This window comes from Ascaphus truei, chromosome 4 (assembly GCF_040206685.1).
Source record: "Ascaphus truei isolate aAscTru1 chromosome 4, aAscTru1.hap1, whole genome shotgun sequence".
In the NCBI taxonomy this organism is placed as follows: domain Eukaryota; kingdom Metazoa; phylum Chordata; class Amphibia; order Anura; family Ascaphidae; genus Ascaphus; species Ascaphus truei.
The window spans coordinates 105,099,150-105,125,220 of NC_134486.1; the positions used below are offsets into that span (position 1 = coordinate 105,099,150).

A 26,071-nucleotide genomic window follows, 5' to 3' on the forward strand; every position below is an offset into this window, starting at 1 on the left:
TCCAGTTACTGGGAGGAGTTGAACCAAAGAGAAGCCGCTGCCTGGATAATAGAAGCTGGAAGGCTGCAGCTGCTTCTCTTCTCTTGGTTCCCATATAAGATCAATAACTGCAAACCCACAGCATCAAATTAGACATGAGACAGTTATCCAGGAGCAGGCAAGCTGGGGGGGTCATACCATGTGCATAGTGGATGGGATACACTGTACAGGGAGCTAATGTCGAAACTATAGCATGGTGGGGGAAGCTTTGCATGGGATGCTGTATGGGAGCAATCATTCACACAATAACAGGCTATAGATATATAGCCCTGGTGCCTTTAGATTGTGGGAAGCTTGCATTGAGCCGGTGGCAAACATGTACACTTTCGTGGTGAGAGATGAAAACAGCACCGTCTATGCCGAAGTGTCGAAAATCCTCCTTGCAACTGGGCAGTGGAAGAGACTGAAAAGAGACAACCCCCGATTCAACCTGATGCTGGGGGAGAGGAACCGGCTGCCATTTGGGAGACTGGGTAAGACTATTAACATGAGCAAAGTAATTTCTTTGTGTTGGTGCATTGCCTTGCTATTGTGTCCAGTGCAAATGCTACCCACTGGCTTGCTTGCTCAGCTGTGTCCCAAGCATTTGTAGGGAGCCCAGGCAGGTGTATAGTGTTAGCACTGTTACAGATATTGCAAGACGTGATACATACTGTATATGACAGTGACGGGAGCTGCATGGTGCAGATTTGGGTGTTGCCTCCCTACTGCACCAAGGGAGGGATGTCTATTTCAGTTCAACTGCATCTCTATTTTTGGTCTGTAGGGGTACTCGCTACTTTTTAGCATTCTGATCTTTCCGCTGCATACAATCATTATTGTGATGTATTTATATAGCGGCCACGGTGTACTCTGCACTTTACAAAAGATACAAAAACCAGCACAGGGAATTTTATAATAAATAAGTGCAACAAAGTAAGACAATAGGAAAGGAAATCGCTGTCCTGCGGAGCTTACAATCTAAGTTGGGAAAAGGTCATATCCTTTTACACACAGGAATTATTATGGACCATCTCTATATGGTCTATCAGAGTTGTGTGTGTATTTCACAAATAATTAATTATACTTCGTAAGGTTCACAACAAGACTTGTCACATTTTTATTGTACTATTCTGTCACATTATATACTTGATTAACAATGGTTACATTATTAACTTATAGGTGAGGCGCTTGCTCTTTTGTTTGTTTTTCCCCTTGAGTAATTTATTAAGAGTAGAAAATGCCATCCACAATTAAGTCACACATTACTGGGTTAACATTTTGCCATATGTATTGGTTCTGATAACAGCTACAATAATATTTAAAGCAACTGTTTTGTGTGACCCTTGGTATATAGAATGGCCCCGTCGAATCATTCTGCAATATTCATTTTCTGTGAGGGGAGGAATTGAGAAGAAAGATACCAGCAAAAGCCAATTTGCAGTGTGGTGCAGTAAAAAATAATAATTAGGCACTATTACGTCATAAGGGCAGACTAATGGTTAAGGAATGCCCTAGCAACAACTAGGTTAAGGTGGGTAAAAAAGTGACACCACTTCACCAAGAGTAGCAAAGACAGAATACCCAGGACAGTATTTGCATGTCTTCCTGCTACATTCCCTCCATTACCACATGCTATGCAGTGGTTAAGCTTCAAGCAACAATTTTAAGTAGTGACATGCAAATGAGCGCCTACTGTCTCACATTTTAATTTGTTCTGTAACTGTTATCTACACCTTTTAATATATATTATCTCTAACTGTACATGCAATGTCTTGTATATAATGTATACCCTGTTCACATATGTAACTATGAATTTGTAACAATGTATTATTTGTAATCATAACTCTGTGCCCAGGACATGCTTGAAAACGAGAGGTAACTCTCAATGTATTTCTTCCTGGTAAAACATTTTATAAATAAAAACAAAATACTGGATGTGTCACTTTTCGCTTCCTATACACTTAATTACATTGACTCCCCTGGAGCTATTGCCTGCTGCATTAAATCAATTATATAGCGAAGTCTGGGACAAGGAAGGTGCAGAAGTGGACTAACTTAAAGACTCGTTTCGTCCTGTTGGTCTAATCAGTTTTGAGCTTGGTCACTTGTTCTGCATTGGGAAGCTGATAAACAGTGGTCCAAGCCAGGCACTATAGGTTATGGTGGGTGGGGAAAAAACACCCTACAAAGGTTTAAAATGTTGGCCTTTGTTCCAAAAAGCATGGCAACTTTTTTTGTCCATGGTTAAAAATAGATTGGTTTGGGTTTACAGCAATTTATATTTTATGAAAAATTAAGATTCTGCTACTTTTTTGTGTGCCTACAAAGAAATGAAGGTCTTGATGAGTCAGGCCAGGAACATCTGCACAAAAGGATCTGAAATGACATTTCGGATTAGATGTTTTGACTATACTGATAAAGTAGCAATTTGTAGCATGATTTGGTGTAAAGAAGAATATCTGAGGATGGGTACCTGTGAGAAGTGGAAAACCGTGCCCTTTACATTTTAGGTTGATGCAATTATTACTACTACTATCTTATTTGAGTGATTATTTTTGTGTTTTGTTACCGAGTCTAACATTTTACAGACAGCATTTCACATTTAGGGATTTGTAGGGGAGCGAATTGACCACGTCATACAAATATATGCCACATCTTTTGGAGATGATGCATGTGAACAAACCATTGTAGATTTGCTGAATTAAGTTGCCCTTTGTGCGGCCATTCATGTAGGACCCAATATTGCTTAAAATTCGGTTTCCAAGTGAAAGGCAGATTTCCATGTAATTCTGCACTGATAATGAGATGAACCATCAGAAGACATAGGTAATCTGTAGTTAGACTAACTCTGTGTTTTTCAACCAGGGGTTCCCCGGACATCCCTAAAGGGTTCTGTGCAATTTTTAAGCCATTTGAAAAATGTACTAAATACAGAGAAATTTGCAATGTATCTGATCTCTGATGCGCTATTAGGGAGCATTGGGGGTTTCTTACAGTGCACCTGATCTCAGACGCACTATTAGAGAGGGTTGGGGTTCCTTACAATGCATCTGATCTCAGACGCACTATTGGGGTACGCCCATAGTGAAAGCCAAATTCAAAACACATGAAGCCAATGCGTGTCGCCGTGGCCACTGGGACGTAGCCTTAGAGAGAGTTGGGGCGCTGTAGAATTTCACAATATAATTATAGGGTTCCTTAACCCAGCGTTGCGCAAACTGGGGGTTGCGAGATTTGTCTGGGGTGGCGCGGACGGTTGCAGAGGCCCCGCGCTCTTCCCCGAGGCATTTAATGCCGAGGGATCGCGTGAGGCCTCTGCAACACATCACTTAGGCCGCGCTTATAGTGCCGGCGACGCGACGTTGGCCAAAAACAAATGCATTGTCGCCGCCGCGTGCGCATATAGTAAGCACGGTGGCGACGCGATTTTTGGAAGCCGGGAATATTTGATTTTTCATTGGCTGTCGCCTCATGTGACAGCCCGCGAACCAATCAATGGCCTGGTCGCCCGCGACGCCGCCGCAAAGCAAAATACAACTTTCGGTAGCAGCGACGGGTGACGCCGCGGGCACTATATGCGCGACCTTACCTTGATTCAGCCGGCCTTGTGACGCGTCGCCATGGCAATGCAACGTTATGACGTGACGTCACATGACTCGTCGCCATGGCAACGCGGCATCAAATGACCTCCGCATGCCGGGAAGCATGGTGGGGGGGCGCGAGCACCAAGGGATCAGGCAGGGGGGGCGCAGCGCGAATAGTTTGCGCACCCCTGCCTTAACCAACAAAAGGTTGAACCCCACCGAGCACTAACTCCTTTACTGCTTTACTTGTGCCTATAGCCAGATATGAAATTATAGCTGTGAGGTATAGATAGGCTCAAGGGACAATAAGACCACCTTAAATAAGATGTTCTATTTCTCTGCTATTAATATAATTTAGCTATAAAGTATCCACCTCCTTGACAAGCAACAATATGTGCACACTGAAGCTGCTTGTCCTGCTTTGTAGAGCTGCGTACAGTTGGCTGCAGTGCAATGTAGCATTTTGCCCTCATCGTTTTTAACAATCTGCTCCCAAAAATGCTGCCCTATGTAAAGCTTGTCAGTTTTTGTTGCCACCCAGCATCTCGATGCAAAAAACTAAAGCAGAGTTTGTTACAAAAACAGTGGCCATGGAAGAATAGCCATTGACTTAAATGTAGGTTAAAATGTTTAAGGTCCTATTGATTCAGAACCATCAGATCACGTTTGCTAATCTATTGACTGTAATACATCTTGTATAAATGCCTAACTTATTGTTTTATTACCAACAGGCATGTAAGCTTGTACTGTAATAGAATTGGGGAGGCCAAAATAATCTCGGTAGCACCGTACTGTAGCTTCAGTTATTTTGTGTGTGTGTGCTAGTCACAAAAGATATGCTTCTAAAGATCTTACAACGCATGAGCTTGCTCATAAGTTTGATCTTCTGAAAGATCCCTTTTTAATTGATAATCACGTGATTCCTGATGCATAAATACAACTAACTCACTCTCTTACAGAAGGACATCCATGAATTAAATGGCTTACTTTGTGATGTTTTGGAGAGTGGATACTTTTTTAGTTGTCACAAGCTTATTTTAATTGCTTGGAGGCCATGTATATATGTATACAGCATTACATATTGCTACCGATTTTTCTTTGTTGTAATGCAGAGGTGGCCAACGCCAGTCCTCAAGGGCCACCAACAGGTCAGGTTTTCTGAGCCACTGATTGAGCCACCTGTGCTGAAACAGGAATATCATCTGTCAGTGGCCCTTGAGGACTGGAGTTGGCCACCCCCTGCTGTAATGAGTTTCTGATCTGTTCTTGTGCCCACAGGTCATGAGCCTGGACTTGTGCAGCTGGTAAATTACTACCGCGGTGCTGATAAGCTTTGTCGTAAGGCTTCCTTGGTAAAGTAAGTATTTGTATTTTTCTCTGTTGCTTTTCTTCAATATTCACCTCCTAGAGCAGCGGAGCGCAAACTTTTGGAGCTGCGCCCCCCTGCCTGCTCCCCCAAGTGCTCACCCCCCCCCCCCTTCTGTTTTTTACCAGCGTTATTTGATGTTACTTGGCAACGCGGCACAACAATGCTTCTGAAACCCGGCAAGTAGGTTACAGAGGCCTCGCGCGATCCCCCGGCATTTAATTTAAATGCCTTGGGGAACCGCGCGGGGCCTCTGCAACCGCCTGCACCCTCCCCCCCCCAAAAAAATCCCGCCTTGCCCAGTTTGCGCACACCCCATAGTCCACAGGTCACGCCTGCAAAGAGCCTCCATTGGTCTGTAGATCGACTGGTTCTGCTCCCATTTTTGATTGTAGCTAAATAAAATAATTTACACAGGTACTCTATAAAGTTCAGTCCCACCTAAGACACGAAAATGTCAGCAATATGTTTAATAGGCAACAACTACTATTTGGTAAAATTTAGACCACTATAGATAATAACTTTATTTCACACAGCGCTTTTCTCCCAATGGGACTCAAAACGCTTCACAATTATAGTATAGTGCGCGGTATGTAGGATGGTACGTAGGAATTTTTAAAGACACTGTCTCTGCCCGGATGAGCTTACAATCTATACTTTGCATTATTTTTGAAAGTTTATCATTACAGTACAGTGGTTTTTTAGAAACCTTCTGTAATGCCCTTATTACTGCCTTGTGTCTGATGGATGTGTACAATGACCTTAACATTGGGGTGGAGAAAACTAGAAAAACTGTTAACCCCCATTTCAGAGTCACACAGTAACACAAAACAAAGGAAATTTGCAGGCGTTAAAATATTATTTACATTACTTGTTGTTTTTGTGCTAATAGGTCATTAAATACTTTTAGTAAAAATGTGTGATACAACTTAAAAAAAAAATCTTCACACTGTTCACTAGTTTATTTGTTTTCCAAGTAATTAATATAATAACATTGGTATATTTTGGGTTATATTTAACTAAAATCCTATTCTGGGGACTTCTGCAGATTTTTTCCTGATCCGTCAGACGTGGGAAATTTAGTTTAAGAGCACTGACTCAGGAGTATCGATTTTCAAAAGGGGAAAGCCACAGGAGAGCTATCTCCTGCTGTGGCTTTTTCCTTCTTAACCCAGAGGGTACCCTATAATGTAGCTCAGGTGGGCTCAACACCAGTCCTCAAAGCCCCCTCCCCCAACAGGTCAGGTTTTCAGGATATCCCACTTCCACTGAGCCTCTGATTGAGCCACCTGTGCTGAAGCAGGGATATCCTGAAAAGCTGACCTGTTGATGGGGTAGGTTGAGTTTGAGGACTGGAGGTCAGGGCCCCTGATGTAGCTACACCACGGAACCCCACGCCGTCATAGCTATTTTACGCCTATTTTATTTTATTTAAATGCTCATTTAGTACTGGAGATGGCGTTCGCGGGGAACGAAATCTGAACGGAAGAGCAAGTCCCTCCCTTCCATTCAAGATATCACCACTGTGACATCTGGCTCATGTAATCACGACTTGCTGTGTCCATGCAAAGCTCTCTTCATCGTCAAAGAAACCGAAAGTGACATGGTTTGCTTTAAGGATGACTACATTTGTTTAAGGAAGAGAGTGGCCTCACTTCTATACAACAATATTTCTTTCTTGCGAGCTATTTGGGACTTCACTTTTTAATTCATCTAAAAAGGGAGCGAGTAATTCTTCGGTGGTTACTTTATTAATGGAAGTTTGCATGTGATAATGCCCCAGCCGGCACTAGCACAGTTGAATTAATAAAACCCCGCAAATCTAAAAGCATCCGATTGCTTTCGCAACATTTTTTCCCCGCCTTCTATTTACCTGTAAAATAATGTGTTAACAACAAATTAAAAAAGTAACCAAAACAGGCATATCCTACATGGCTAAAAATGGGCAGGACCGGAAGTGATCATATTCCATTCACTACATGGGTTTAACCCTTTTGAGTGCTGGAGGGGCGGCAGGGCCAGAGTGCTGCGGTCATTCCGGAACTCGTGATCGTGCCATCACTGATGATGGCTAGGGAGGAGTCACGCCCCTCTCTCTTTCCGCCATCAGTACAGATCATGTTCTGAGCTCCATAGCAGCGCATTACAGTCAATTAGACTGTAAGCTCCTCGGGGCAGGGACTCCTCTTCCTTAATGTTACTTTTATGTCTAAAGCACTTATTCCCATGATCTGTTATTTATTTGATTACCATGTGTATTACTACTGTGAAGCGCTATGTACATTAATGGCGCTATATAAATAAAGACATACAATACAATACAATTACGCGGTCTCCCCTAAGGAAAGTAGCATTTGGGGGGGGGGGGGGGTGAGGGGGGGAAGGGAGTAGCTGATACGTCATGGGACAGACAGAATTCCAGACCCCATGGCATAGTAGCTACTTCCCAGGGCATTCAAAGGGTTAAGTGCCTTACCCAAGCATGAGATGTCCCAAAAGTTAGCATTCTTGAGTATCTCCTGCACAATAAACTTGCCTGTGCCCGTGATTCTTTTCCATTTCTATAAAGTCAATAATGTTGCATTTGATGTTACTCGCAAATGTAATTACCGTTCTGACTCTGGTTGCAAATTGGTGATAGCAGCAGACAGAGACAATGTTTGCCAGACAGTTAATGACTGCACCGGGTCTTGCTGGTCACGTGGCCTTTCTGTTGGCAGAGAGGATGTGCTGATTGTCCTCAGCCAAGATGTGATGTAATCAATCGCTTTTAAGTACTGCCCTAGAGAACAGCTTGTAACAAAGACTGTTCTTGGAGACGAACATAATAGTGCTTGAACGGTTATTGGCTTCATAGACACATAGGTGTTGTGTGGCATCTGATGGGTGTTGCTTTGCTCACCGAAGGGTGGAAAAAAAGGTTATTAAAAGGACACATTAACAAAAGATGTGTTTTTATAATCGACTGGGGGAATGAATGTATGTATGTATTTAATATGTTAGAGTCCCACATAGGAATAAATCAAATATATGCATGGATTTGTTTAATGGGTTAATTTGGGTGCTTGATATCTCTTGAAAACAAAATAAGGCATGGTATTTTTTAGTCCCTTTATCTTGTATGTATATCTTTATTTATATAGTGCCATCCATGTACATAGCGCTTTACAGCAGTAATACACGTAAAATGTAATAGGAATATGCACTTCAACATAAAAGTGGACATTAGGAAAAGGATTCCCGGCTCCAAAGAGTTTAAATCAAATCTTCTGTCTTTTGTTTGTCTTACTCCCCCTCCCCACCCCCCCCCCCCCCCCCACAAAACACACAGATGTAACCCATTCAACCTACCCCTAGCATGAGCTGACTTTTGTTCTATGTAGGACTGCACCTTCAAATATTTGCTATAAGGCTATGATGTCAGAAATAGTCTTGCCAACTCTTTCACCAGATTAATCAAGACCAGCCCGGAGCTCTCAGAATCCTACATGTGGTTCCCAGAATCCTACGTGATTTACCCAACCTATCAAAAGACTCCGGTGACACAGGCAAGGAATGGTCTCCATGACCTCATTTACAGCTCCCGGACAGATGAGCGAGAAGAGTTCCTGGCATCATACAACAAAAAGGACAGCGGGGAAGGAAATGTGTGGATAGCCAAATCCTCGTCAGGTGCCAAAGGTTAGACCCCCTAGTCAACAGCCAATTTCTGTACTTTTTATTTTTGTAATAATGGTCTTCAACAAACAGAATATGAAGTGATTAAAATAAGTGTGTGTGTACATAAAGTGGGAGCTGCTGAGACCTCCAGGGACCCCTAGTTTCTGAGGTGTTTTCTGGTGCTAGTGTGTGATACAAAGAAACTACAAACATGGCTGTAGAATCACTAATAGAAAGTTACAATCTGCTGCCTCTTGCCTAGTGGAATAATGACTTCTATCTGTGGAAGTGAGGAGGTTCACATAGGTTAAGGGACCATAGATTGCCTTTGGGTAACACCCCCTCCCCCCCCCCCCCCCACCACCACTTTCTGCCATTCCCTTGGCTCAAGTAATATTTAGAAAGAAAGAAAAGAGAGGGGGAATGAAGGCTCGTGCATCAAAGAAGAAATCCCAGACTTTTTTTTTAAATACAGGATTGTAGCAGGGGGTCCTCGGAGCTGAACTCCATTAATTTAAGCTCTGGGGACCCCCTGCTTCTGGGAGGTACTCGCCTCCATAGTGGGTGCCGGTAGTCACTCCAGGGTTCACTATATGGCTGCTTTTCAAAACCCGCGGGCCAATAGGAAGCCGTGATGTCATCTGGTGCGGCTTCCTATTGGCCCATGTGACGAGGGAGCTGACAACTGCAGGCGATGCTGGCACCGTCTTCGGAGGTAAGTGTCTCTGGAAGTTGGAGGTCCCCAGAGCTGAAATGAATGGGGTTCAGCTCCAGAGACCCCCTGCTACAATCTTGTATTTAAAAAAAAAAAACGAAAGAAAAGGAAAAAAATGGCTTGGATTGCTAATTAGTTACTAGGTTCATTATTGAAGATGTAGTGAAAGTACTTTTCTCTGACATCCCTGCTCTTTGGTCCCTTAAGCATATTAATTAAAAAAAAAAAAAAAGAAGAAGAAGGCTCGATGTGTAGTATGTAACTGCAAGTTTCTGTTAAAGAAGGCAGTAACACCTAAAGTATTCAAATTAATATCTATAGTAACGTATTGTGATACTACAGCCAACATTTTCTTCACTATAGTAGGACCATCGTTAATGTGCTGTCGTGTTATTGAATTCAAAGGGCTGTCTGAATACTGAAACTGAACCAGAAGTCTGTGAATAGTACAAATTCAGAAAATCTTTCCAGAGTAAATGTCTTTACTAAAGCAATACAATTCTCATGGTAACGCAAGATAAGACCTGTTGTTGTTGTTTTTTTTTTAATCAACTGAATGAAGTGGGAAAAAGACATGACATAGTAGTGTAGTGTAGGAACCTGCTGATAGGGTTATCTAGATGTAGTCACAGACTTGAAAGGTGTTGGCCAAAAGATTGCACTTAAATGACCCATACTTACAGAAGAAAAAAAAATATAGAAAAAAGTAATGTCCTAAATAATTTTGTCCTATTGGTCGTGCATTGGGGCCTCTTTGTTTGTAGTTTCTCTGAATCTCTTTTCATTGTATGTAGTTCCCCTGAAGATAAAAAATGATCTGAAGCAGCAGGGGGAAAAGCTGTTTAAATATGTATACGTTTTCTGATGTATTATGGATAGTCCCTTTCAAAAAAGGATATAAAATGCTAATTTGGAAGGTATTATGTACCAACCTGTAATTTTTTTTTTTTATATACTTGCTCTAAGAGATCTTTTCTTGCCCTTTGCAACACTGTTTTTAATGATGCTTTATTTTTACAATCAGATGCTCCGTTCTGGAGATATAAGCATTTGAAATCTGAAGTGTCCGGAGAAGAATAAAATAGAGATCTCCCCAGAGCTTCGTGCAGTAAAAAAAAAATAATAATAATTTTATAACACAAAAAAACCTACATTCTCGGGGACGATATACTAACCGTATGTGGGTTAAACTCCTGTAGGCTTCTGGAGGGTATTTCTGCTGTTTTTACAGTGTGTTTTTGATCTTTTATTAAACTTACAGTAGAAAACATTTTTTAAAGTTAATAAATCCTCTGTGTGTGAGGAAAAGACCTTTTATAAAACAGCATTGTGGCGATGGTGTCCTGAATCTCCGTTACAGCTTTGCTGCCAGAGCATACAAATACTTTGCATAGCAGGCCTCCCAGGCAGCAAAAGAGTTACAATGACTGTGCCCTGCATAACTAACATTTCCAGGGGTGGGGAGGACAGCAGATGTGGGTTTTTTTTTCTTTGGGAGGAAGTGACATGCTGTCCCGGGTTTGTCTTCATAAATGACGTTTTAAACTTGGAGACATCCTTCTAGTGATACTCAGAATGAATGTATATTGTATCGGGTTTCTTTTCAGAGCTGTTACATTTGACAGATCAGTACAAGGTGAATCGGCAAGTTATACAGCAATGTACTTCTATTGTTGCAAGATCAAATTAGTTCTTTAACATTGCACGTATTGGTATCTTGCTTTTTACACTTGACGACCCTAATGACATTATTACTGGTGGTTCTTAAATTCTTAGTGCCCCTTTATGTATCTTATATCTACAGGACGTACAGTATACAGAATTGCAACATATACTGTGTTATGTTTCCACAGGGGCTTCCTACTTGGCTACTTTTCTAAACATGACTGAGTAGGTGGTACTTCTGTTTTAACCGCATTGCTACCCCAATCCTTACCTGGCTTAAAGGGGTTAACAGTGATGCCATCTACTAAGTTTTTAAGTTCCCACATTAGAGAAAAAAATGTGTGTATAATCGTATATACACACATTTATATTAAAAAAAAAAGTAGTCTCTTTTTGTAAAATAGTAAATGACATGTTTTTTTTCGGTAATGGGCTACAGTAGAAAGAAAAGAAGGTTAGGGGTGGGAAGGAATGGAAAAGCGACAAATGTACTGTAGGCTTAAATATAAATTGACAAAATCCTAGCTCTATAGAATAGAAAGGAAGCAGATCACAGGGACAACTGGGCTGTCCAGTCTAATGAGCAGGGGACAGAATACAAAACTTAAGGAGGTAAGGAATCGAATTGCAAGAAGGGGAGCGGCCAGCAGAGTTTTCACTTTTGAAATACACCGTGAGGCTGAAACCTGAGCGGATAATTCTATATGCTCCAAAGTGGCAGAACGGACGGGTTGCAGCATATAGAATCACTCCCTTAGCGTTTGTTCCCAAACTTAGTTCCTACATGAAAATATCTCCATGGCTCCCGCACCAAATCACATTTGTGTTGCGCTATATGTATCAAACGTGCTAGTGTTTGCCATTCCTTTTACTTCTGATATTGTAATTTGGGAAATTGTGGGGTTGTCGCTTGTGAATCGGGCTCAGAATATCACATTCCTAGTGGACCTAGAGGATGGGTGATGGAAAGATTATTCTTACCTTTTGTTCTCCCCTCCCCCCCCCCCCCTGTTTTTGTATTTTAGGAGAAGGGATTCTTATATCCTCAGAAGCCACTGAACTTCTCGACTTTATAGACAATCAAGGCCAAGTGCACGTAATTCAGAAATACCTTGAAAACCCTTTGTTACTAGAACCAGGTCACCGCAAGTTTGATATCAGGTGACATATTTTGCTTATTTCACATACGTGGAGAGCCTGGCTATTTCTTGTGCGCAGAACACAATGAGAATGCCCCGCTTCAGCTGTAGTGTAAAGTAGTAGATTGATAGGGGAGAGGAAGCTGAACGGGGAAGTACAAATGATACTCTAAGAGAAACAGAATCCAGCATGTAGCACTCACACTCCTGATTCAAATGATTAATGTCAATATTAAAACTTGATCTTTAATAATCATAAATGTTAACATAAAGGTGGTTAAAAATAGATATATAAAGGACTCAAACTACTGATACTATGTCGGGTATAGTATAGTACCCTGGATCAATAGTTTAAAAAAGTGAATTGAGATTGATTGGATCAATTAACACTAAGGGGATAGTTGATGTAATGATACCTTAGTAGAGAATGCAGAAAGGCAAAAATAAAGTGTAAATGTAATAACCAGTATATAGATGAACAGGCAGCTTGTTCATAGGATGTAGCCCAAATGTGAATGATTGTGTTATGTGCTTTTGAGGCAATGAGTGTTTCAGAGCCTAAAGTTATCCACAACTCAATTGTAGGTAATGAGCCTGAGGCTGGATACATATAGTGTAGTGCCTATGTGGAACTGATCCACAGTTCTGTCTGTAAATCAGCTAATGAGCAGCTTGCAACATGTGTAGCAGCTTCTTGGAACAATAATGCATTGGCTGAAATTGGAGACACTTATCCTCATTTGTAGCTCAACAATACTAGCTGTCTCTAGAATAGTATGCTTCACAGACTGACCCAGCGTCCATATTATAAATGGGCTAGAGCTTTTAATTGCTTTTAGTCAGTGAGTATGCCAATGCCTACAGCTAAAGAAGTCCACAGCACAATAGTGGATAACAAGCCAGAGACTCAAAACATATAGTGTATTCCCTGTATGGAACTAATCCACAGCTCAATCTGTTGTTAGGCTGATTAGCAGTCTGTGACCAGTGTAACAGCTACTGATAACAACTGTGATATTAGTCTATGATATAGGCAGGTTGCTGTATGCGGTTATCTACTAATATTGGAGACACTTATCCTGATTTGTAGCTCAATAGTACTACCTGTCTCTAGAATAGTGTATTTGGCAGACTAACCCAGAGCCCATATTCATGAATGGACTAGAACTTTAAATAACTGGGTAAATTTATGCCACTTGTAACTACTCCTATAAAAAAACAGTAGCCACACTTGTAAATATACTTAGAAACTTTCATTCGAGCTGCGGGTCTCTGATACTGCTCGAGGGAGACTACACGTTACTGGAACGGTTGTACATCACTCTCCTTTGCAGAGTGTGCAAGGGCGACTTTGTTCTAACCTATTTCTAAGTATATTTACAGGTTTTTGAGAAGAAAAAGCAGTGAAGACGGTGAGGGAAAAAAAAAAGAGGATGGCAGACTCTTCTCGCTTCCTATATTTACAATTCTTTCTTTGGTGTTTTCCAGAAGCTGGGTCCTTGTAGACAATCAGTACAACATCTACCTCTATCAAGAGGGTGTCTTGCGGACCTCTTCTGAACCTTATAACGACTCTGACTTCCAGGACATGACCTGCCATTTGACCAACCACTGCATTCAAAAGGAGCATTCCAAAAACTATGGGCGGTACGAGGACGGGAACGAAATGTTCTTTGAAGAGTTTAATCGGTATCTTGTGACTTCACTGAATGTGAGCCTTGAAAGTAGCATCTTATTGCAGATAAAGCAAGTAATAAGGTACCTCGTGGATACTATAATTTTTTTGCTTTTTGAGAGGGATGTCATTTGTTTGTTTAAGAACAGCAGCAGTTTTATATGCTTCACTTCTGCACTTGATGGTAATCATGGAGGAGGGAAGAGAACAGGGTTGACATGTTCCCAGAGTCTGGGTTGTTACAAGAATAAATAAGACAGTCTCTGGACGGCTTTTCACCACGTTATGACCCAGAAAAAAAATCTTGCTTCCTAGATTTGGGATTATGTTACAATATTATGTGGTTGACCAGCTGTTTGTGTTTGTAAAATAGAGTTTGACCCACTGGATTTACCGTATTAAATAATGTACCGTTAATACATGGTGTGAGCCTCCACGCATAGTTTTGTGTGTAATGCATTATTCCTGCAGTAACATGCTAAACATGGGGATTCTGGAGTGGAATGTTAGATCCAACTTAATTCAGTCTGTCCAGCTGTACAATATGAGAACTATTGTTCTTCCTTCATCAGGATCTGTCTGAGCTGCATAGAGCCTGCAATCGGCACTAAACATCTGCCCTACCAGAGTTTCCAGCTCTTTGGTTTTGACTTCATGGTGGACAAGGATCTGAAAGTCTGGCTGATTGAAGTCAATGGAGCGCCTGCCTGTGCTCAGTAAGGCACTTCTTCTGTATTCATTTAGTCATTTGGTTTTTATTTTTCTTCTATGTCTGCAAATGTCTCGGGGACATGGCCCCTGTTGATGGACTTATAATTGTCATGTCTGCTTGAAATTGTGTTGGAGAGCACAAAAAGTAAATCTAAAAGGTCATGTGAAGGGCAATCTTACAAAGCCAGCTAAAAAGCAACCTTTATGTAAACCATTTAACAAGTGAAGTGCCTTCCTTACACAAATGTAACCATACTAAAGCACATATTTGGATGATGGTATTTTTCTAGAAATGAATTGCGTATTTGATTATTTTTTTTTTAGGGGTTCCTGAATGGGACGGGGCATCTTTGTCAATCAAGTGTTTTCTTTACCCCTAGACTACCCTTAACAGAGAACCAATAATGATAAGCGGCTCTGGCTGTTAAAACTCTTTAACACAAATGGAGATCAAACCAGAGGAAATCGAAGCCGCCAAATGTCTCCTCTCCCCATGTTTACAAACAAACTTTAATCATTAAACATACATACAGGTGTCAGATTTTGGTAAAAACAAAACAGAGGAATCAATCGCCTGGATTCCTCCTCCTTACACCCGTCCCGAATAGTACAATTTAGTCATGGAAGGGATTGTCCTTTCAAGCATTGATATTAATTTGACAGTGGCCATGTTTCTCTTAAACTATTGTGTTAGCTTTACAGGTTTTTTTTTAATCTAGAACAGCGCTTAATTATTTCTATGAATACTAGGGGTCATTTAAGCCGAATCAATGGTTAAAACAGATACATTTGGCAGAAAGATGAAGCCAAAGAAATATGAGGCACTCACAATTTATTCTTCCGTATTGCAACTAAATCAATTACCCAGTGGGAAATGTTTCACTCCTGAGTAGCCTAAAGCCATTTTGTATTGCAACTGCAAATGGCTGCATATTAAGAATAAATTACTTTTTTATATGGCAGTATATCCAGATTACAGGAGTAGATGAGTGATGAGGAGAATGACAGAATGTTTATCCATCACTTTAATAAACCGTTTGTTTATCACATGGACCTGAGATAAGGAGCTTTTATTGAGAAAGCAAGAAGTAGCATTTAGCTGCTATGGAGGAACATCTAATCTGTTGTGATCAAAAATGGAAATAGTGGCACAAATTTATTTAGTTTCTTTAAATTGTGGCTGGTCAAGTCAAGTATTTACTAGGGCAGCCAATATAGACTACTTTAAATGTAAGAAACTCGCTTCCCAAAGAGAGACGTACAGTATGTTTAAAATAACTTGTTGCTAAATATTTTTTTATATAGTGCTTAATGCATGTTATTGGGTGATTCATAATTTATTGTTTTATAAATGTTAATTCGGTTTGCAAATGTAACCTCACAAAGGATAATTGGAGAAATATACAATTCTATACATCTCCGGATGAGTAATATATACTCAGTGGCGGGTTTAAAAGGGTGATGCCCAGAGGCACTTATCCCGGGCCCCCTCCGCCTGCAGCGTTGCAGCATCATATGACGCTGCAACGTCATATGACGATGCATTTCCATGACAACGCAACACCATGTGACGTCACGTTGACATGGCAATGTGTCACCATTTGACGCCGCGATGCTATAGAAGGAGGAGGTAAGAGACCTTTACAGAGGCCCCAAGCTCTCCTCCGGCAATCTGTGAGAGAGCGGGATCTCTATATATGAGGGGTAAAAACAAAACTTTTGCCACCCTAGGACCGGTGGGCCTAATGGGAAATTTACTACTGCATATATATGGCTTTTTTTTAGCGGTTACTTAGGGCAGGTGTGCGCGAGATTATCTGCGGGGGTGTGCGGGGTTTACAGAGACCCCACACGCTTCCCGAAGGCACTTAAATTAAGTGCCGGGGAAGCGGCAAAGGCCTCTGTAAACTTCCATTACCTTGGTTCAGGCGGCTTCAGACGCCGCGGGGTCATGTGATGTCACGTTGCTATAGCAACGTGACATCATGATGCCTAGAACGCCGGAACCAAGGTAAGGGGGCAAGGGGGACAGCCTGCAGGAGAAAAAGATTGCGCTCCCCTGACTTAGGGTATCATAAAATGCTGTAGAAATTCCACCGTATTAATTCAGGGCTGCAGCAAATAAACAAACGTGCAGAGAACAAGGAGAAAGGTTTCCCCATATAATCATGTACTGCTGAACTTCTCACATTGCAATTTGTTGCAGGCCCCTATAGCAGTATAGGGGCGAAAACATTTATTATTAACATGGTGCATTCTTTTTTTGTAGGAAACTTTACGCAGAGCTTTGCCAAGGCATTGTGGATTTAGCCATTTCCAGTGTCTTTCCGCTCAGCGACACAGCGCAGAAGCAGAGCCAGGAGACTGTATTCATCAAGCTCTAGGGACAATGCCTTATCTGCAGACACACACGCATCCTCGAGCACGGCTGCAACTTATTTATTGTCAGAGACACAAATCACTACTAATCTACGCAGTATCATGCCACATGCAAGGACAATGGACACGCCGAAAGAATGAAAAGCAATGGAATATCTAAGGACTCCAGGATGAACCAAAGTGAATCGGACGGTGCTTTGCTTTTCCATGCCAAACATTTTCTTTCAAGTATTATTATTTTTTTTTTTTTTCTTCATTTAAGGGTAGATGAACAAAAGGAAATTATGATACAGCTCAACAATTTTGGAAGGACGGGAGAGCTCTGCACTTTCTGTAAATGAACACAGTTTTACTAGCAAGTTTAAGTAAAGAGCACAAGCAAGGTGTATCAAAGCTTGTGACTTTCATCTCTATACAAAGGGAATGTGCGGAAGACTTGGTCTTCCCTTGCTGCATATTTGTAGTGCCTTAGCGCTTCTCCTCTGAATGACCTACTTTGGTTCCTCTTGTCGTTTTTCTCCCAGTTTCTGCGCTTTGATGACATGCATCATGGTTTCTCTAGCCAAGCTCCTAGCTAGCAGGCATGTATGAGTGGAGTGGACCAGCATGCTTTGCATGGCGTTTGTGACGTCTCAGACACACAAAAGGCCAAAACAGCGGAGTCACAGATCCGACGCACCTATGGCAGGTGGTGGGCAACTCCAGTCCTCAAGGGCCGCCAGCAGTTCTGGTTTTCAGGATATCCCTGCTTCAGCACTGGTGGCTTAGTCTTTGACTGAGCCACTGATTGAGCCACCTGTGCTGAGGCAGGGATATCCTGGAAACCTGAACAGTTGGTGGGCCTGAGGACTGGAGTTGCTCACCTCTCACCTATGAACTATGGCTCATTTTCATTATGCTTCTTGCAAGAGAAGATTTTATTTCCATTCATGTGAATGGAACTGAACTCCTTTCCAGCATGGCCCCGGGTAATATGACTTGACGAAGTATATTGAAAGGTGGGCCTTTGAAACAGGACATGTAGCGTGCCCTTACTTTAGAATATGAGTCATTTATCCCCCACAGACCCGATGGGGCCTGCACTGTGCTGCAGTCTCACACCGTAACCCATTCGATTCGCAATAGAAGCACTCAGCCGTGCAACACTATGGGGCCTATTCATTAAGGTGCGAGAATTTACTTTTCGAGCGGTATAGGGTGATATCGCTTGGAAAGACATCTCTCCTTCATTCAACACTTCTTGCATGTCAACACCATGTGACAAGTCTCCATTTTTGTTAGCGACTTTGTTTTGGCTTGTCTATCTCATGCAATGTGTACATTTATGTACTAAATCTTGCAACATTAAAGGAGCAATGTAAGCCATTTTTTCTTCGTTATTTTTTAATGCAGGATTGAAGCAGGGGGTCGCCAGAGCTGAACCCCATTCATTTCAGCTCCGGGGACTACCTTCTTCCAAAGATACTTACCTCTGATGGGGGTGCTGGTATCGCTCTGCAGTTTAAAGCCCCCGGTCACATGGGCCAATAGGAAGCTGCACTGGATGACGTCACGGCTTCCTATTGGCCCGCAGGACCCGGGAGCTTTGAAAATCAGCCATAATGTGAACTCTGGAGCGGCTACCGGCACCAACAATGGAGGTCTGTATCTCCAGAAGCAGGGGGTCTTCGAAGCTGAAATTAATGGGGTTCAGCTCTGGAGACCCCGTGCTTCAACCCTGTATTAAAAAAGGGGTTGGATTGCCTCTTTAAGTATCTCATAATATAGGAATTGAAGGGTAAAATCTTGCAGCTCTCTCTTGGCTACCTTAGGTAGGCGAGATTTGATACTTTGCTTGTATATAATGGAAGGATATTGCACAGAAGGAACTAAAGGTGCAGTCCCATTGATTTTACATTTTTTTAAGATATATATATATATATATATATATATATATATATATATATATATATATATATATATACACATATACATATACACACACACACACACACACACACACACACACACACACACACACACACACACACACACACATGGGCTGCTGTAATAGTTTTTACACGTCAATCTGTAAAAAAAAATAATGTTAAAATAATGACGCTGATATTTTCTTTCTTTCGTTTTTTTTTTTTTTCAACCATCATGTAGTTTAAAAAGAAAAATGTCAACATACAGTCATTAGTAATTTGTTGAGCTTGCAACTCTCAAAGAGATCTTAGCCCTGAATGTTACATATTAAAATCCTTCCTCTTTTGCCATACACAGTGTATGTAAATGAGGTTGTTTTTTTTTAATTTTATTTTTTGGACACAATGTTTACGTACTGGAAAATCTTATTGAAAATGAGACATTTCTGCTTTTTTACATTTGCCTGTACATATTGATCACCAGTTTGTGAGCTACAAATGAGCAGTTTAATGAATAGGCCTTTGTGAAGTTTGCTCCACAACTTTAAGACCTGTTTACTAGATTTTGAAAGTGATGCCCATACATTGTACTGTAAAAAGCCAGAGAAAATGACATAACATATACAACGCCTACTGTTCTCAGGAAACGGGTGCATGAATAATGGCAAACCAATATTCCAAAATCAAGGGGATTAGCCTGGGTTGCAAGGAACTTATTATAACATTCAGAATGTTGCCCATATTTAACAATGACTTTACATCCTTTTTTTTTTTATTTTTTATTTTAATTTTTTTCTGTAACTAAAATTTGCAAGAAGCAGTTCAAGTGAATACGATGAAATACAAGGACTATTTCTACAAGGAAAAGCTTTTTCACCCATTCTCTGCCAGAGGGGCAAGCAACGCAATGTGTCGCTGGCTTCTATGGCAGGGAAGGGGTTGATTCAGATGGCAATTGTGACTTTGCAGGGTCGCTGTGGCTTATTAAGGTATATTGGAGGAGCACTTGTTCAGTTACACTTTGTCTGTTATTTCATATTGGAGGTGGTTGAGGCACAACTTTCCCAGTTAGGATTTGAGAGAAAGGGTGGGGTTTAAGGACTATGCCCAGCAATGGGATAAAACTCAACGGCAGCTCTTGTAATACAGTAGGGAGATTGATATTATGAAGCAGGCCCCACAATTCAGAGCCACTTGGCGCTGGCCTCTGCAGTCACTCTGTGTACATGTTCTTACTGCACAATACACCACTTCAAGATGATTGTACAATGGCTGGTGTGTGATCAGTATCCAATGAATAGTCACACTTTAACCCCTTCACTGCTAAAAAATGTCCAGTGGTAAGAAGTGCCGTGGACACATTGGCTTCAGGGTCACGTGGCCGCTGTTATAGGAGCAATATCCAAAACCCTGCCAAGAGGAATGACTACGGACTACACTTTAACCTTCAAGTGCTCATTCAATAACTTTTGGATTAACTTATTTATGGTTCAATGTGAATTAGCTGGCTCAGTGTTTTGTAGACTGATGACTGGGAGGTGAAGCAAGCGTTTCAAGTTATCAAAATTAGACTATTTTTGTGGTTGCAAACGTAATGCAGCAATGTTTTTTTTTACCAATATTGAGTTCACTATGTTGGCTTTTTTTAAGACCTCCATTGCTTAAAAAGCATTGACATTACCACTGTGCTACTGCTTCAGTCCCGCAGTTTGAGTAAGTGCTGCTTCTTCCCTTCAGCTATAATCCTCCTGCACAGACCGGGCCACAGTAATGATATGAAAGACCAGGCCAGATGTTAAATGCCCCAACACGTTTTGCCCCAATTTCCCCCCAATGTTGTCGGCCTATTCGGCAATCTCACATAGCCGGCCATAAAACATACTTCAAACACAATGGAACAATCTAACTGGCTTTCCCTGAACACATCTGACAATACTAATAGCAAAGGTTTGGTCGCTTTTATTGTTGGTGTTTGTGGAAATGAATTACAAGTTGCATTACTTTGGGGGCCTCTGGGGAAGTGTTTGTACATTTGCACGTTTCCTTTACCCTTATCCCACGCTGTCCTTGCAAGAGGACAATAAAGTTAAAGGGAGGTGGGGACTCTGGCTGTGCGAACTCTTGCCGAATACACAGTGACGTCAGACAAAAGTAACTAGAAGAAATCACACCCTTCCCTAGTCTAAATAAAATATTTTTTATATTTAAACACACTTAAATGTGTCCAGATTTAGATAAAAATTAAAAAAAGGATAAATTACCCCTTAAACATGTTACTGGAATTTAGTTTATTTTGGTCGCTAGGGGAGATTGTCCCTTTTATTTCAGCTGTCTTACCACGAGCCACCAGTCAGGAAATGTGCGCCTCCAGTGTTCTGGTAATGCTGCGGTTTCCCTTATTCATTGGCCTGCCGATATTGTCCACATTTCTATCCCGACAGTGCTGGGATGTAACTTGGGCACCTGTAGTAAGCCTGTGGCAGTACCATTCTATGGTCCCATCTCCACAGTTAAGGTGTTTTTAAAAATTGTTAATCTTTTCAGTGAGACATGGCGTCCCCGTTTTTATTACTGAAGGTGGTAATAATGTGTATTTGTTTTCCGTATAGCTCTTTAAATTAAACTAGACCAACCAATTTTGTAGACCAGATCTGGCTTCTCTGCCTTCTCTGCTTTATCGTAGAATTTGGTCCAGTTTTGCTTTTATTTTGAATTGGCCATCTTAACATGTTTTTTGCCTTTTTGTAACAGCTTATAGTAACAAATGAGGGAGGAAGAGTAGGTGGTAGCATGCCTTTTATTGGAACAACAGATATAAGTTCCAAGCTTTCGAACCTCACGTGGTTCTTCAGGTATGGCAGAAGTGCACAAACAGAAGATGTTGTGTACAGTATTGTACAGCGATTGTATCGAGTTTGGGTATGGAGAGTATGTGGGTGTGTATAACTGTATCTATTCCCAAACATGATCTTACTCCAGTGTCTCCCGATTTGTCTAGGACAGGTCACTATAAGAACAATAGAGAGTATCTTCTTCTGCCACCTTCTGGTCCAATAGAAGGTATCACATTGCCTACTCCACCCTCATTTGTTACCTTACTACATGGAAGAAAAGGCCAACACGTCTACGTACTCTTCTTTACCTATTATGTAACACTGCAGTATTGTTTGCCAATGATACCATTTTTTTAATGCCACTCGCACTATTTCCACAGTGTTATTACAATGAACAGGATTGATCCCTTACAACAGTTAGAAGGAACGGTATCGCCTTCTGGATCATCCCATTTGTTTTTGTTTTTTAATATTTTTTTTTATACTATTATAATGAATAACTTTGCATTAAGCCATTTTAATTTTTTTACTATTTTCTACATTAAACATTCTTTGTTTTGGGGAATGTTTTTTTAACATGGCACTTCGGATGGGCCACTCATCCATATGAATGTTTTGCAAATAATTAATATTTGGCTGGTTTTGCAGTTTTGCTACAAAGTCATTTGATTATTTATGTATCTTAAATGCAAAGCTCTCTGCTCTACAAAACTATTTATTGAAGGCAAAAAGAAAAACATGATTGTATGTTATTTGTGTGTCGCTTTTGAAAAACCTGAACAAATGTTAAACAGAATTTAAAACTTGCTAATGCTAATAATAAACTTGCATGGTCATTTGTTGCAGCTATTTACAAATACAACCATATTTTTTTTTATAGCTGAGAGCTGTATTTTAAATGATCCCACTAAACAGCAGTGCCACCTACTTTGTGACAAATAGGTAGGTGGTGTGTGTGTGTGTTTGTGTAACTGACAGGAGAAACCCCACCAATCTATGTGTTTATACATACTGATGTGGGGAACGTAGGCACTCTAGGTCTTGAAGAAAATTTCATTCAAATAAATCAATGTTTTGTCTCGCAATGGAGCCTTTCTCAAGATGTCGCACCCTGGCAGTTAATGATTCTTTTAGTGGAGTGTCACTATACACACAGACACTAATATATATATATATATATATATATATATATATATATATATATATATATATATATATATATATATATATATATATATATATATATAATTTCCCATTAAACTCACTGACCATGTATATAGGAAAACTGCCTGATTGTGTGGAATGAGATGGTCATTTGATTTTTAAAAATCTTAGAAGTAAAACTTTTTTTTTTATATATACTATCATTAAACTGATTGTGCCTATCAGGGCACTAGTGCAAGGAAATTCCTTCTAACTTAATTTAAGAGTTTCTATGGATAGCACCCCGATCTGCACTATTGCATCTTAATAAATAACCCCTACGTTTCTGTTGAATGTGTTTTTAATTTCTTATTAAAAAAACCCCGCTATGACTGACTTATCACCTTTTTAAAGCAGAAACCCCTAAAAACAATTAAAGTAGTTGCCTATTCTGTAAGAGTGACCTGTGAACCGTTTCCTTCCCCCACCCCCCCGCTGTTTTCTAGTTCAATGACATTAGGGGTTACAATGGCAAACTCTCTCTTTGTTCGGTACAAACTCTTCAGCATGTATAATGACTACAGAACGTCTGCCTATATATCATATGTGCCTACAAATACTATTGCTATAATGTTTATTTATAAAAAAAAAAAAATAACTCCTTCAAAAAACGTATATAACATATAAAACATTCATATTTTCAGATATTAAATATAGCATAAAAATAACATTCATGGTGTCTAAAATAGTGAAATTTCTGCCATTACCATTTTTTTTGTTTATTTTGTGAAACCCATAGAAACGTCCGACTTCCAGCTGTGTATCATGTAGCACAGATTGAAAACTACTGGCTTAGGCCACGATGATGGTGCCTGTGCGCACCTCTATGAGGCTGGCCATAGAGCGCGCGATTCTCGGCCAGACAAATGAATTTGTCTTTGCCATGCGACGGTCGGGTCACTTGTGCGGTTCAGCCAATGAGAGCAAACCGCTCACGTGATGTCACAGCCATGCCTCCGCCACGCCTCCAGATATCCTGGGCCTCAAAGCATGTTTCGCGCACGTGACATCACTATAATCGCGGCCTGTGTGTGTGTAATTTTATTCATTTTTATTATATATTCGGAGTGCACCCACCAAATAGTAAGAACAAAATATGTAGATTTTTTTTTCCCCCAGCGAGCAGAAGGAACTTGTGCTGTAATAAATGTTAGAATAGTTTGTCCAAAATGTATTTAAGTGGATCCTCTGTGGCCTGTGGGCGGCTTTTAAGGTTGTATGTATTAACTGTGCATTTTAAATTCTGATAGCATAGATGTTCCTGTCTCTTTCGATGTTTATCCCATTATGGAATGACTGAAAACTCCATTCACCAAGGTTCTCCCATGGGAGAGATTTCCACGTCCGCTAACCTGGATTAGATGGAGTTGTGTTTGACTGGGGGGTCCTTATCTGTCCGGTCTCTATATAACTAACCCTGACAAACTGATGATAACCATATAATGAGACTCTGATTTACTGTATTTTATTTGTTCTCTTTGTGTCATCTTATTTAAACACCAAGGTTGTGTCCAATAATAATAAACCTGAATGATGTTAATGTTGTGGATGTGTCCTTTACTAGATGTTATAATGTTCTGGTGATTATCCAAAGCACTGACAGGGTGAAGTCCTTTTTTATTTTGCCTTCACATGCAATACAATTAGACATGAGGGTCAATTATGAAAACTGACTAAGAATGGATCAATTTTCATATGTCTGCAAATAAAAATATCACGTCATAGCACATTCACCTGTCTCAAGTCTGCAAATCTACTTTTTACCATTATCTCTTAGCGTGCAGTGCTTCCACTGCAGCTAGGGGTTCTGGGTAATGTCATGCAAATGAGCACACATTGACCTTTTTACTTTATGTCCATTTTAACATGGACCCCCTATAAGCTTATGCCTGCCGTATTACACAGCTTTTCAGGGCAGCCTGGGTTGTGAGTAAACCTACAGTACTCTGACAGCTGTTTTGACCTTTGGGGTCTCACCAGTGTGTGGTTGGTTATACTGGCTTTGCAATGTGAAGTTGGAATAGGTTTCAACCACATATTATATAAGTTATGGTGGGTAAAGAAAGGGACAAAAACCCTCCACTGTACAGCACATAGAAATATCACTTGTGAGCACATTCACATGTATCAGATACAAATCAAAATTTCAGAATATAAAAAAAAAAATCGTCATTTATTTTAAATAAACTACTGCTTTATATGACATTGGTGCAAACATTTTTCTGCAACACTAATTTATGGAGCTGGCTTGTAACCTATGGAAGTAATGCAAAAAAATCCAAACCCCACAGATTAACCAGTGTTAGTATGAAATACTGATGTGACACCGATTCCAACTGAGCGATGCTAGACGTTCCAGAGATACAAAGTCTACATTGCGTATCCTCCAATGGATAAAGAAAAATGACAGCAGGCAATAACCTGGTGGGGGCCGCCTTTAATATTGCTGCATGCCACTGCAATGCATTTTTTAAATGATTTAATTGTGCGTAATCGGTGCAACATAAAACAATGTGGTACATAGCATTTTTCAGGCACAAGGAAGTCTATTAGTTTATAAAGAAACTGCGGCGCTCCCCTGGAACTGATACCTCTTAAAACACAATAGTAATACAATCACAGAAAGGCTCAGATAGCAAAAACATACTGGCCCTTTTCAGAACTGCAGCTCACCCGATTAAGGATCCTTCCATGAGTCTCATTCTTTACTACGACAAGGAGGTCTAAGCAATGAGACCATTTTAGAGCCAAACTGACGCCTAGTTTTTAGTTTGCGTCTCTGCCAATGTACTTTGCTCTGTTTTTTTAGCCCATGTGCACCAGCTTACGATTTTGGAAGCTGCAGGAGGAGGAGTTACATGATGCACACGTTGTAATAACGTATTCAATGGTGTTCCTCACATGCGTCCGTTTCCCCTTTTTTTTTCTTTTTGGGAGAGAGAAAAAAAAATCCACAAAGTCTGAGGTGTCGTAAACCTTGTCGTTTACAAATGTGAGCTAGGTGACAGAATCTGGAGCTGGCGCAGTGCATTAAAAGAACTCTTTCCCCAATGTGTGTTGGTTCCTAGACCTTCTGGTCTATTCCGCCGACAATTTACAATCTAATTGTTGGTATACGAGATGAGGTAATGGACCAGCACAGTCATAGGGGCTTATTCATTAAATGGCAATAATACACAAACTCTCACATTCACTGATTTTCTTTTGATGCA

The 26,071-nt window shown here is 40.6% G+C and overlaps 1 protein-coding gene across 1 annotated transcript; it reads left to right on the forward strand.

Annotated features, from left to right (window-relative positions):
* Nucleotides 1-23: 23 nt before the first annotated feature.
* TTL (tubulin tyrosine ligase) lies at nt 24-24,399 on the forward strand. The gene is made up of 7 exons (XM_075596344.1): nt 24-512; nt 4,884-4,962; nt 8,423-8,652; nt 12,037-12,172; nt 13,639-13,908; nt 14,398-14,541; nt 16,806-24,399. The coding sequence occupies exons 1-7, from the start codon at nt 356-358 to the stop codon at nt 16,918-16,920; spliced, it is 1,131 nt and encodes a 376-aa protein (XP_075452459.1). The 5' UTR covers nt 24-355; the 3' UTR covers nt 16,921-24,399.
* The last annotated feature ends 1,672 nt before the right edge of the window (nt 24,400-26,071 follow it).

What these genes read in the sequence shown, in the direction of transcription:
- TTL (XM_075596344.1), top strand. Translation starts at nt 356, where the DNA reads ATGTACACTTTCGTGGTGAGAGATGAAAACAGCACCGTCTATGCCGAA. An exon ending in ATCCTCGTCAGGTGCCAAAG is followed by an intron (nt 8,653 to 12,036) that starts GTTAGACCCCCT and finishes TTTGTATTTTAG; the next exon opens with GAGAAGGGATTCTTATATCC. An exon ending in CAGATAAAGCAAGTAATAAG is followed by an intron (nt 13,909 to 14,397) that starts GTACCTCGTGGA and finishes TTCCTTCATCAG; the next exon opens with GATCTGTCTGAGCTGCATAG.